The sequence below is a fragment of the Marmota marmota genome, unplaced genomic scaffold (assembly GCF_001458135.2).
Source record: "Marmota marmota marmota unplaced genomic scaffold, marMar, whole genome shotgun sequence".
Classification (NCBI taxonomy): domain Eukaryota; kingdom Metazoa; phylum Chordata; class Mammalia; order Rodentia; family Sciuridae; genus Marmota; species Marmota marmota.
In genome coordinates this window covers 558,213-572,509 of record NW_026000261.1, presented here as the reverse complement: position 1 = coordinate 572,509, position 14,297 = coordinate 558,213, and the positions used below count along the sequence as shown (strand labels likewise).

General features: G+C 37.3%; 1 protein-coding gene across 1 annotated transcript in view; it reads left to right on the top strand.

Annotated features, from left to right (window-relative positions):
• Positions 1–7,607: 7,607 nt before the first annotated feature.
• Positions 7,608–14,297, top strand: part of Luzp4 (leucine zipper protein 4) — a 35,182-nt gene continuing 28,492 nt past the window's right edge. Inside the window, 1 exon segment of the mRNA XM_015497954.2 lies at positions 7,608–7,707. Coding sequence (XP_015353440.2) covers positions 7,608–7,707 — 100 coding nt within the window.

Below are 14,297 nucleotides of genomic sequence, written 5' to 3'. Positions count from 1 at the left end.
CCTTTGTTTTCCTTTTTCCTCTCTAGCTTCCACATATGAGAGAAGACTCTTGACCTTCTGAGTTTAGCTTATTTCACTTAACATAATGGTCTCTAGTTCCATCCGTTTTCCTGCAAATGTCATAATTTCATTTTTCTTTATGGTTGAATAAAACTCCGTTGTGTATATATGCCATATTGTCTTTATCCATTCATCTATTGATGGACATCTAGGCTGTTTCCTTAGTTCAGCTATTGTGAATTGTGCTGCTATAAACATCGGGTATGCAGGTATCATTGTAGTATGATGACTTTAGTTCTTTAGGATAAATACTGAGGAGTGGTATAGCTTGCCTCCTGTCTCTGGTAAGTAGACTGTATTGTGCCTCTCTCTCCACAACATGTAGATACCTTATAAGGTATAGCCTAAGCAGCCAGCTAGGCTTTTTCTGTGCCATCTTATGTAAAGCACGAGTCACTCATCAGGGTCTTTCCTGACCAGTTTATTCAATATTAAAACCTCGTCCTCCTCCCCACCCACACACAACTTATTATCTTTCTTAATTTATTATCTAATATACTATTTATTTTATTTATCTTGTTTATGGTCCGCTTCCCCTTTCTGGAATGTAAGTTTCATGAACGACAGAGATTTTTTTTGAAAATATTTTTTAGTTGTCAATGGACCTTTATTTTACTTATTTATATGAGGTGCTGAGAATCGAACTCAGTGTCTCACACACGCTAGGAAAGCACTCTACCACTGAGCTAGCACCCCAGCCTCACAACGGGGATTTTTGAGTTACTTTAGAATTCTTTAGTCACTTGACCTACACTATCTGGCGGTTGACTGAATGAATAAAGCACATAGGTTGATGCTTCTTCCATTTGAGAGCACTCCTTTTCTATGTGTTTTATACATACATACATACATACACATTAAACACTTCACTACATGTTAATATGAACATAATAATCTCTGGGTTCTTTTTTCTTTCCCCTTCCTCTACCACTAGAGGTATTATTCATTCATTCTCTCTCTCTCTTTCTCTCCCCCTCCCTCCCTCCCTTTTTCTTCCCCCACCCTCTCACTTTCTCTCTCATTTCAAATCCAGGGTCTCACTAAGCATGTGCTCTGCTACTGAGCTGAAACACTAGACATTATTCTTAAACATATCCCTGAAAATCATCCAAAAGTTTCCAACAATACCAGACATAGCAACCTGACTGCTATTAGACGTTGTCTATATGGAACATTTAACAACTACTAACTACAGTGTACTGAGTATATATATTTCTTCCAATGGTAATCCAGTGTGCCTCTATTTATGGAGAACTAAGGAATCCTCTGGTTTACCTTCCTATACTAATAACAGATTAAATAAAATGTGTAATTGTATCTTTGCAAGTGTACCTTCCAGAAGAATTTGGGCCAGTGCCTTTTTCCTCATCCTTAAGTGTCCACACCCAGAGAACCTGCTCTCTATTGCCTCCAGATCAAGGAGCAGAAGTGAGGGCTGACAGCCCAATTCCAGTTCCTGGTGTGCAGTTCTAACACTAACTAATCTTTTTAATTTTCACTGCAAAAACCAGATATGCACATAGTGATCATGTAGTTGTATACAGGGAGGAGGCTTTTCATTTGAATACAAAATGTTTAAATGAACACTTACAGTAATATCTACTTCAAATTGAAACATGGATCACAAAGAGGAGTCAAACTCTTGTAGAGTTAAATATATTCCCCATCTCCTGCCCTAACGCAACTAAGGCAGCTATAAACAATTCACCAGTTTTTCAGGGGAAAGGGAAGCCTTCAGGAAGTCTTGCCAGGTGAAGGGAATTAGTAACAGTTTGCTATATCCCAGGGTTAGTATGCTCATTTACTAGCTGGGTAGTGTAGTCACTAAAGTACATGTCCAAATGCTGCAAAATTATTTAGTCACAAAACTAAAGCAATAAAAAACATCTGAAAAACAAGCACTCACTCTTATTAAAACCAAAAAATAAACTCAAGAAGTGAAAACCAAATTAAAAATCTAAATGCAAAGACATTTATTTGCTATTTTTCAAAGGTGTTTCAGTTCATTTATTTTTACTTATTTCTGTATTCTGAAATATGAACATCAGCAGATGCTGAATCTATTTTAAAATCTCAATTCAATAAGTAAGGCTGCAATTATGGCAAACCCTTTTTGTATTAAAAATCAGAACAAATGGTGAATGTTACTTAACAAAAGCACTTGAGAATGAATGGATTTTCAGTGGGATGCTTAATGAAAGAAAGAAGATAATTGTTATTATTATTATTATGTAGTACTTTGTATAATAGCAGAGAAACCACAAAATGTTCCCTCCTATTCTTTTGCAGAAGGTTCTTAACATTGAGCTCATATATTCTTCAGAAAAATCTCAGAGTTGCTGAATATATATGCTTAAGTATACAGCTGGTAATGCTTCACTGAGCTTGCGAAAATGGATAATTTTTGAATATCTGAATGAAGGAAAGAAAGATAGGGTTCAACCCAGAAAATGAAGTGATCACAATAATGAGGGGTATAGCTCTCTTATTGAATGTATTTTTTTTACCCAATAAACATAGGATATTTGATATCACAAGGGAAAAATATAATGAAACTGAAAAAATTCCTATTTTAAAAACACATGCTTCTTTGAATTTACTAGGAATAAAATTGTTTAAATACCAAATCTGTGATGGGGTTTCAGGGATAGGTGATATGCAGCAAAACCTGGGCAAAATGCTAAGGGAATAAAATGTCTTGACTGAATAGATTTACTGATTAAGTGTAGGCTGAGCTAAATTTACTTTTGCTAAAATTTTTGTAAAATAAAAATATTCTAGGGGGTGTAGCTCAGAGGTAGAGTACTTGTTTAGCCTGTGCAAGGTCCTGGGTCTCATCCCAGCACTGCCAAAAAATAAATAATTAAAAATATTCTAAAAAATATTGTCTTTCATGCTGGGCATGGTGCTGCACACCTGTAACCCGAGCAACTTGGGAGACTGAGGCAGGAGGATCACAAATCCAAGGCCAGCCTTGACAATTTAGTAAGACCCTGTCTCAAAACTAAGACAGAAAGGGCTGGGGATGTAGCTCAGAGGCAGAACATCTCTGGGTTTGAGCTCCAGTATTAAAAAAAATAAAAATAAAAAATAAAGCCGGGCATGGTGATGCATACCTGTAATCCCAGTGGCTCCAGAAGCTGAGACAGGAGAATCCTGAGTTCAAAACCAGCCTCAGCAAAAGTGAGGTGCTAAGCAACTCAGTGAGACCCTGTCTCTAAATAAAATACAAAATAATAGGACTGAGGATGTGGCTCAGTGGTCAAGTGCCCCTGAGTTCAATTCCCGGTAACAAACAAACAAAAAAAAGTCATATATTGCTTTTCTTGGTTGAATATGTGCACAAAAATTTAAGCTTTTTAAAATCTTTTTTTGATGGTTAAACATGTGATACATTTTTGGATTATCATGTTGAAAAATATCAGTCTCCAGCAGTCTACATAGAGGTGAAAGAACATGTTCAGGGCTGGGGTTGTGGCTCAGTGGCAAGGCACTCGCCTAGCATGTGTGAGGCCCTGGGTTCGTCCCTCAGCACTACATAAAAATGATAAGTAAAATAAAGGTATTGTGTCCAACTATAACTAAAAAAATTTTTTTTAAAAAGAACATGTTTGTTTGTTTGTTTTTGGCTTAGGTTGTCAACAAATAGAAAAAAAAAATCTATGTCTCCCAAAACAGGTTAATTGTGATATTATTTCACTTTCTCTTCCAAGTAGAGGACAACAAAATACTCTGATTAATTAATTAGAAGTTGTTGTTAAGTGGATAATCGTACTGTAACCTTTTCCATACAGAAAGAGAGTGAGTATATAGAAAAGAATTAGCATATTTCATACTCAAGCATTTTTATCATTTTTCTCCCTCTCAATACTCGGTTGTGGGAGTTTCTGCACACAGCTATGACAGAAGCTATATGCTGGGCCTCAGTTCTGGGTGGTGGTGCAGGTCAGACTACATGCCGAGGGCTAAACAATTCGCCAGCTGTGTACCAGAGGGTATGAGCACACGGGGACCTGTCACAAACTGTTTCTATTCATCGCATGAGAAAGATGGGGGGGGGGGGGAGAGAGAAAGAAGGGAGGAGGGAAGACATGCATATTTTTCTGGGCTCTAATCTTTAGGAAGGACCTCAATTATGTCTGTTCTTTCTATCTGAGCTTATATAATGGAACCCATGAACCTGGCAACCCTAATAAGGGGGAAAAAGAAAAAAAGAAAGGCCGGGAGTGGGAGGATGAAGGAGCAGAGGCACTGTGTCCAATGTAGTGGAAAGAAAAAAGAAGCAAAGACAATAGCTATTAATAGACAGCACATGAAGCATGTTGCTCATGAAAGCCTTTCCATGACTCTGTGAAGGTTTGTGGATTGATTTAATAAATATAAAAATGCATATTTTGATATCCATAATTAAATACAATGGATAAGAAAAGGAGCAAGCATAGATGATTACTTGCTCAATTCCCCGCTTCTAATGTGTTTATTGTCACCTCCCATTTATTCAAGGGTAGGTAATTCAAAATGGCAGCAAAATTCTCACCCTAAAGTCAATCTTCTTAGCTAAGTTTTCTAAATTTTAAGATGCTTTAGCTATGTTTTAACAGCTAAGAAATTAAAATAGCCGGACATGCCCTTTCACTACTCCTATACAACATAGTCCTCAAAACCCTCCCCAAAGCAGTCAGACAAAAGAAAGAAATTAAAGGGATATGAATAGGAAAAGAAGAGCTCAAACTATCCCTATTTGCCAACAACATGAATCTATATTTAGAAGGACCCAAAAACTCTACTAGAAAGTTGCTAGAAGTCATAAACGAATTCAGCAAAGTAGCAGGCTTTAAAATCAATACCAATAAATCAATTGCATTTCAATACAGCAGAGATGTATCAGCTGAAAGAAAAATCAGGAAAACTATCCCCTTTACAATAGCCTCAAAAAAAAAAAAAATATTTGGGAAGCAACCTAACAAAAGAGGTGAAAGACTCTATAATGAAAACTACAGAACACTAAAGAAAGAAATTGAAGAAGACCTTAGAAAATGCAAAGATCTCCTATGTTCCTGGATAGGAAGAATCAACATTATCAAAATGGTCATCCTATCAAAAGCATTGTACAGATTTAATGCAATTCCTATAAAGATCCCAATGACTTTCTTCATAGAAATAGAAAAGGCAATCATGAAATTCATTTGGATACATAAGGCACCCACAATAGCCAAAGCAATCCTTAGCATGAAAAGCAATACAGGAGGCCTCACAATACCAGACTTTATACTACAGAGTGATAGTAACAAAAACAGCATGGTATTGGCACCAAAACAGACATGAAGACCGATGGAAGAGAATAGAAGACACAGGGACACATCCACATAAATACAGTTATCTCATACTAGACAAAGGCACCAGAAACATACATCGGAGAAAAGATAGCCTACTCAACAAATGGTGCTGGGAAAACTGGAAATCCTAATGTAATAGAATGAAATTGAACCCCTATATCTCACCCTGCATGAAACTCAACTCTAAATGTATCAAAGACCAAGGCATTAGGTCAGAAACCATGCACTTACTAGGAAAAAAAGTAGGCCCAACTCTCCAACATGTTAGCTTGGGAACTGAATTCCTCAACAAGACTCCTAAAACGCAATAAGTAAAATCAAGAATCAATAAATGGGGGTTAGGTATATACCTCAGTTGGTAGAGTGCTTGCCTCGCATGCATAAGGCCCTGGGCTTAATCCCCCGTACCACACACACACACACACACACACACACACACGAATTAATGAATAGGATGGTATCAAACTAAAAAGCTTCTTCACAGCAAAGGAAACAATCAAGAACATGAGCAGACATCCTACAGAATGGAGGAAAATCTTCACCACCAGAACCTCAGATAAGGAATTAATTTCCAAGATATACAAAGAACTCAAAAAACGTAACACCAGAAAAATAAAAAACCCCATCAATAGATGGGCAAAGGAACTGAACAGACACTTCTCAGAAGAAAAAATACAAATGGTCAAAAAATATATGAAAAAATGTTCAACATCTCTAGCAATTAGATAAATGCAAATTAAAACTACACTGAGATTCCATCTCACTGTAGTAAGAATGGCAGTTATAGAGAACACAAGTAACAGTAAATGTTGGTGAGAATGTGGGAAGAAAGGTATTCTTATACATTGTCGGTGAGACAGCAACCACTCTGGAAAGCAGTACGGAAATTCCTTAGAATACCTGGAATGGAACCACCATTTGAACTAGTTATTCCACTTCTTGGTCTATACCCAAAGGAATTAAAAGCAGCATACTACAGTGATGCAGCCACATCCATGTTTATAACAGCTCAACTCACAATAGCCAAGCTATGGAAACAAGCTAGATGTCCTTCAAAAGATGAATGCATAAAAATGTGATATATATACATATATATCACATTATATATTATTTATATTATATATTTATATATATTTTATATATATATTTACACACACACATACACACACACAATGGAATACTACTCAGCCATAAAGAAGAATGAAATTAAGGCATTTGCAGGTAAATGGATGGAACTGGAGAATATATATTTTTTTAATTTTTAAAATTATTTCTTTAGTCATAGGTGGACATAATATCTTTATGTTTTTAATCCTTATGTGGTGCTGAGGACTGAACCCAGCACCTTACGCATGTGAGTCGAGTGCTCTCCCTCTTAGCCACAATCCCAGCCCTGGAACTGGAGAATGTTATGCTAAGTGAAATAAGCCAATTCCAAAACAGCAAAGGACTAATGTTCTCTCCAATTTGGGGATGCTAACCCAAAACAAGGGAGGATGGGGAAGGGAATAATAGAAGTAGACTGAACTGGACAAAGGGTAATGAAGGGAAAGGGGGGAGGGGAATAGGAAAACAATAGAATTAATTGGTCATAACATTTTTAGCCTTGCATTTGTATAGACAACAAGGATAACTGCACATCATGTATAACCACAAGAGTGGGAAACTAAGAGAATAAGTTATACTTTATGTATGTGTATTCTGCAAAACAAAACACATTCTACTGTCATGTATGACTAAAACAACAACAACAACAAAAAAAAATAGCCAGATGCCAGATTTCTGTTTCGCCTTTGTGACTAAAAGGCTCAGGGGTCACTCCAGATAAACTGGGCTGACTGGGCTGCGCAAAATAACCACACAAGAGACACAAATACCTTTTTCTTTGGGGTCGCTGTGACGGCTCCTCTGACCTTAAGGGTCCGCAGGAAGAGAGAGTGAGAGCACGCGCTGACCCCTTTTATTGAGGAGAAGCTATTCAAATGAGGCAAGGGGTCAGGTTTCAGGGGGCTGAGGCCAGCTTCATGATGTTTGCTGTCAGCAGGTTGACTGACATCTAGGTAGGCCACACCCAAGGGCACAGTAAGAGAAGGGGACACACACAAGGCACTTCCATGGAACATTCGACCCTAAACAGGGCAAGGGGTTATATTACAAAGGAACAGGTGAGTGTAGCTTCACCCATGGGGCTGTAGCAAGACACACCCAGGAATGAAGACAGTCACTCAAACTCTAGAAGAGCAGGGCAGTCAAGCAGCATGGGTGCCTGACGACACATCGCCCAGTAGGGGAGTTGACTCAGTCATGCCAGGTTGGTCTCCCACAGCCAGGAACGATGGTACACGCCTGTAATCTCAGCAGCTCAGGAGGCTGAGGCAGGAAGATTGCAAGTTCAAAGCCAGCCTCAGCAACTTAGTGAGGTCCTAAACAAGTTAGTAAGACCCTGTCTCAAAATGAAAAATAAAAAGACCTAGGGGATGTGGCTCAGGGAATGAGCGCTCCTGGATTCAATCTCTCGTCCCCGCCCTCCCCTAAAAGTTAAAATACCTCAGCACCACCTTTCTTTCCCAAGGTTAATATAATGAGACTACTAAACCAGTGTTGAGACCTCCTCTATCAATTCTTACCTGGGTGTTGTGGCGCAAATAGCTATCTTCTTTCCTTCTCTGGAGCTGTTTCTTTGGTTTTTGTTTTCATTTTTCCCTTATGCTAAAACATGTATTCTATATTAACTTAGACATACAAAGTGTTAAATAAAAAGCATAAGGAATATTGAAGTACTCAATACTTCGCCCAAGAAATAAGATGTTACCAATACAATCAAAAGTCCCTGTGTATCCCTTTGTCATTACACCCTTTCCTTTCCCCTTAGGAGTGAACAGTATTATAACTTAGGTGTTTATCATTCTTATGCATTTCTTGGATTATACATAATTTGTATCTCTTCTTTTCATGCTTACATCTTTTTGAAATGTCCTACCATGAGTGTACTCCTTTCAAGGAAAGAAAAAACAGTAAAAATTATTTTTTAAAACCAAACAGAAAATGCACAAAGTAAAGTCCCTTCAAGAACTTGCAGACAAAGGGATGGGTAGGTAGCTCAGTTAGTAAAGTGCTTGCCTTGCATGCACAAGACCCTGGGTTTGATCCCCAGCACCAAGAAGAACTTGTAGACAATGACCTTCCTTTACCCTAATGGATTTGTCACAGGAAAGCAGGGAGATGAAACACCAAACCCCAGTTCTTGTGTTCCCACAAAAGAAAATTTAAAGTCAGACACCAAAAGCTATGCAAGAGAATTTTATTATAAGTGAGAGTAGAGTGAAAGTGAGGTGAAGATAAGGTAAAAGCAAAGTGAGGCTCAAGCAGAGAGCATTCTCATGAGAGTGGAGCATCTCCAAGCAGAGAATGACAAAGGAGATAAGGCTGTCTCCAAATTTATTACCATTTGATGTTTACCAGGAGAACTGGGGTCCACTTCTATATTCTTTGCTAATCAGGTGTTCAACTCCTCCTTCACATCAGGCAGTGAAGTTTTTGACCTTAGTTGGACCTCACTGGACTGTCATGGTGGCCATCCTATTCAGGGGGGCTTCATCTACAAGTCAATCCCATGTTAATGTAGGCACTGGGGTCAATAGCTGGGCAGAAGTTATCTTAGTGTGTCTGTGCCACTAAAGAATATCCCCTTCTGAGCTAATGAGAGACACTCGGCATCATAACTCCTAGTTTTATTTTGACCTTTATGGGTCCTGTCAGGTTAGTCCCATAAATCCTTCTCTCTTGAGGCATTCCCCCCACCCCCCGCCATTATCTCTTTTACTTTTGTCTTTTTATCCTCAAGGTTTTTGTATTGATGTTGTTCTACAAAGGTTATCTGCAACAAACTGTTTATTCATCTGCCTTGGCAGTAACTTAAAAGAAAACTTTAAGAGTAACTTAAGGTAGATAGCTACTTGCTACCACAACACTCACAAGTTTAAAGTAAACCTGTGATCTTGCCATACATTCACTGTTGTTCATTGCTAGCTACTACCTAACAGGTGCTCTGACCACAACTATCTCAGGTGTCCCTCCTGACCTCTCTACAAAGATCTAGATGACCTTTGGTGAGAAAGGATTCCCTTTCAGGTCAGAGCTGAGTTTTTTGTTGTTGTTGTTGTTGTTCCTAAAATGACAGGGATGGATTAGACAATTCTAAGGGCTTTTTTTCCACTGAAAAATTCTGTACCACATTAGAGTTGTTATTTCTATTTTTAAGTTGGGCCTACTTGTTACAGAACAAAAGAGAAAATTGGAAAAAAAAATGACTTAGAAAACCAAAGTAAATTTAAGCCAGGAAAAAAAAATTGTGGATTTATGGACTTGAATTATCTAAACGTATACAAATTAAGAAACATGATTTCTTAAACTTCACTTTGTAGTATATGATTGTATTATTTTGTAATGCAATTAATAATATTCACAATGTCTCCATTTGGAGGAAGATTAAAATATTTTACTAAAAGTTCGCTTCTTTTTTTAATATTTATTTTTTAGTTGTAGTTGGGCATAATACCTTTATTTTAATGATTTATTTTAACTGGATGCTGAGGATCAAACGCAGGGCCTCGCACGTGGTAGGCGAGTGCTCTACTGCTGAGCCACAATCCCAGCCCAAGTTCACTTCTTTTAAAAGCACAAAACACTACTAGAAACACTTAGAGGCTGAGGTTGCTCCTTAGTGGTAAAGCACATGCTTAACATGTGCTAGGCCCTGGGTTTGATTCTCAGCACTGCATTAAGGAAAAAAAAAAAACACTAAAAAGCAAATGTGATGTTAATTTGTAGCATCATTCAAGGCAGAATTGCCCTTCCAGGTTCCTAGCAAGGGTATTTTCAAAATCACACAAGCCTAGAATGTTGTGATAATTAGGTATTTTCATGGGATACATTTTCCAGTGTCTCAGTGTAAAAAACCATTATGACATCGAAAGGCAAGTTGATGCTTTTTCTTTTCTTTTTATTTTTTTTTAAGTCAATGATCCATGTAACTTGAATTCTAGGGTTAAAAAGTATGTGTTTCTGGGCTGGGATATAGCTCAGTTGGTACAGTGCTTGCCTTGTATGCACAAGGCCCGGGGTTCAATCCCTAGCAACACACACACACACACACACACACACACACACAGTAAGTGTTTCTGGGCTGGGGTTGTAACTCAGTGGTAGAGCACTTGCCTGGCATGTGTGAGACACTGGGTTCGACCCTCAGCACACATAAAAATAGATAGTTAAAATAAAAGTATTGTGTCCATCTACAAGTAAAAAGGAAAAAAAAAATAAGTGTTCCTGCTGGGTGTGGTGGTACACTCATATAACCTCAGTGGCTCAGGAGGCTGAGGCAGGAGGACTGCATGTTTAAAGTCAGTCTCAGCAACTTAGGGAGGCCCTAAGCAATTTAGTGAGACCTGTCTTTAACTAAAAATATAAAAAGGGCTGGGGATGTGGCTTAGTGGTTAATCTCTCTTGGGTTCAATCCCCGGTACCATAAAATAAAATAAAAAATAAATAAAAGTAAATATTCCTTTGCCATCATGAAAATGATAAATGCCAAAAGGAATAAATTGAATACTTTTTTTCTGACATCAAATTTAAGATTTTATTAAAAGTAACATATTTCATCGAAACAATAGTAAGCCAAGTTTTCTTCAAGTCTTTAATAAACTTTTTGTCTTTTTATAAATAGAGAAAAATGACTTGTAAGAATTTCCTTAGGGGGTGTTAGCCAAAAATTAAACTTTAAAGTCTACAGTTTTGAACTCAAATTGGATTAAACAAAGTGAAATAAAACTATACTCTTAAATCTTACCTTTGCTACTCAGCATATAGGAGATATCATTGTGTCAATTTTTATTTTTAAAAATTTTTATTCATTTATGTATTTATTTTGGTACCAAGGATTTGGTACCAAGGTTAAGGGGTGCTTAACCACTGATCCACATCCCTAGTCTTATTTTTAATTTTGAAACAGTCTCAGGTCAGTTGCTTAGGGCCTCATTAAGTTGCTGAGGCTGGCTTTGAACTCGTGATCCCCCTGCCTCAGCCTCCTGAGCTGCTGGGATTACAAGCATGTGCCACCACGCTTGGCTCATTGTGTCAATTTTTAAAAATTATGCTAGCAAGGCAAAAATGGTATTTTACATGCTGTCCAAGAAAAGGATATTTCAGAAATAGTACCAATATTAAATTTGTTATACCTGTGTCATAACTCATATACAAATATGCTACTTTGTAAACTTATATTTGTAAATAAATATTTATAGCTTCATTTTCTTCAATAACATCTTAATGCCTTATGTATTTTTTTGTGACAAGAATCTATATTTTTCTAGCCCTGTTTGAAATTTTAAACCACGGAAATATCCATGTGGAAAATTACACATATTTGATAAAAATTCCCTTAGAACAAATGAAATTGTTAGGTAGTATGTACTAGGTAAATGATATTTACTATATTTTTATATGCTAGTATAGGAGCAGAAAGGTGCAATACCTTTCCTCATCCACCATACTGGTCACAGTTGACACTTCTGTAATAAAAGAGGTTAAAAAAAAAGGCATAACAAATTTATTTAATCAGTTTTACCTGAAACAAGAGTCTTCAGAAATGAAGGCGTAAAGTTCCCGGAAAAAAAAAAAACTGTCTATTTTCATACTTAAGTGGGATAAAGAATGAACAGCCATGTAGAAATGCTATTGGACAAAAACTATGATCTAATGGTTATAGACTGAGGTGAGAAATCCAGCAAGTCCTTTCCAGATTCTTCTTAAGACCTCTGTGTTTCATTCTGTACCTTACCTCCAACCCAGACTTCTCATTCCCTCTCCTGGTGTAGTACAAAACCTGTCTAGAATGAGGTTATTATGACCTATGTTCAGGAAAGATAGGTCATAGGATTTCTTTATGGCCTGCTCTCAAGCAAAAAGGTAGGGGAAGGTCAGAGTGATCTTCTTAATTCTGAGGTACTCCCAATCTCCTTCTGTTTAAAGTACTCTTGGGTAGTATTTTCTGAGCCCTGACACTAGGCACTGTGTTATATATTTTACATAAATTTTCTGATGTAAAAGATGGTTTATTTTCAAAGGATTTATATCAGAGGGTTTATATCAGATGCAACAGAAATTTTAAAGTTTAAATAATATAAAATTTAAAACTAGACATGCAAAAAATTCCTTCTGGAAATTACTGAAATCTGTATACCAGTACCAAAAAACAAAGCAAAAAACAACCTTTGCTTTTTTTTTTTTTTTTGAAAAAGAAAAGAGAGAGAGAGAATTTTTTTTTTTTTTAGTTCTTGGCGGACACAACATCTTTGTTTGTATGTGGTGCTGAGGATCGAACCCAGGCCGCAAGCATGCCAGGCGAGCGCGATACCGCTTGAGCCACATCCCCAGCCCAACCCTTGCTTTTCTACTGTCTTTTAAGTTGGAAAATGGTTTATTAAAAGTAAAAGGGCTGAGTTGGGGTTGTGGCTAAGTGGTAAAGCATTTGCCTAGCATGTATAAGGCACTGGGTTCGATCCTCAGCACCACATAATAATAAATAAAAATAAAGGTATTGTATCCATTTACAACTTAAAAAAATATATGTATGTATGTATGTATGTGTGTGTATGTATGTGTATGTGTGTGTGTATATATATATATATATATATATATATATATATATATATAATAAAAGGGTTGATATATAAATTCCACCAACCACATAAAAAGATGCTCAACACCACTAATCATCAGAGAATACAAATCAAAATCACAATATTACCTCACACTTAGTAAAATAGCTATTATTTTAAAAAGAAAATACCAAGTGTTAGCATGGATGCAAAGAAATTGGAATGTTTATACACTGTTGGTAGGAATGTAAACTGGCATACACATACTACAGTCCTTTATTTTTCCTTTTTTCTTCTTGGTAATAGAGATTGAACCCCATGGTTCTCTACCACCGAGTTCCATCCCCAGCCCTTTTTATCTTTTATTTTGAAACAGGGTCTTGCTATGTTGCCCAAGTTGGCATGGAACTTGCAATTCTCCAGCCTCAGCCTCCCAAACCACTGGGATTGCAGATGTGTAGCATCACATCTATCTCACAGTATAGTCCTAATAAATGTGAGCCATTATTATTGACATCAGAGTATGAGATGCTGGTTATTATTACTACTATCACCAAACTACGAGGTGAACAAAAGAAAAATAATGCTTGACTTTTAGGGATTTTGACCCAGTGAAGGAGATGTACAAATAATAAATAAACTAAAATGGAATACAAATGGTGATAGGTACAATGAAGATAGACACATGAGCAATTCACAAACAATGTAGGATATACTCTGGTATAAATGAGCTGGGTGTGGTAGTGTACACCTGTAATCCCAGCAGCTCAGGAGGCTGAGGCAGGAGGATCTTGAGTTCAAAGCCAGCCTCAGCAAAAGTGAGGCACTAAGCAACTCAGTGAATCACTATCTCTAAATAAAATACAAAAAAGGGCTGGGGATGGATTCAGTGGTTGAGTGCCCCTGAATTCAATCCCCGATACCAGATAAATAAATAGATTAATAAATAAAAGCCTATTTCAAATGAAATTACAGGTGTGCCATGAAATTACAGGTGCAGTGGCGCACACCTGTAATTTCAGCAGCTTGGGAGGCTTAGGCTAGAGGATTCTGAGTTCAAAGCCAGTCTCTTCAATTTAGCGAGGCCCTGAGCAACAGGGTGAGACCCTGTCTCTAAACAAAACACAAAAAAGGGCTGGGGGTGTGGCTCAGTAGTTAAGCACCCCTAGGTTTAAACCTCACTACAAGAAAGAAAGAAAGAAAGAGAGAGAGAGAGAGGGAGGGAGGGAGAGAGAGAAAGAGA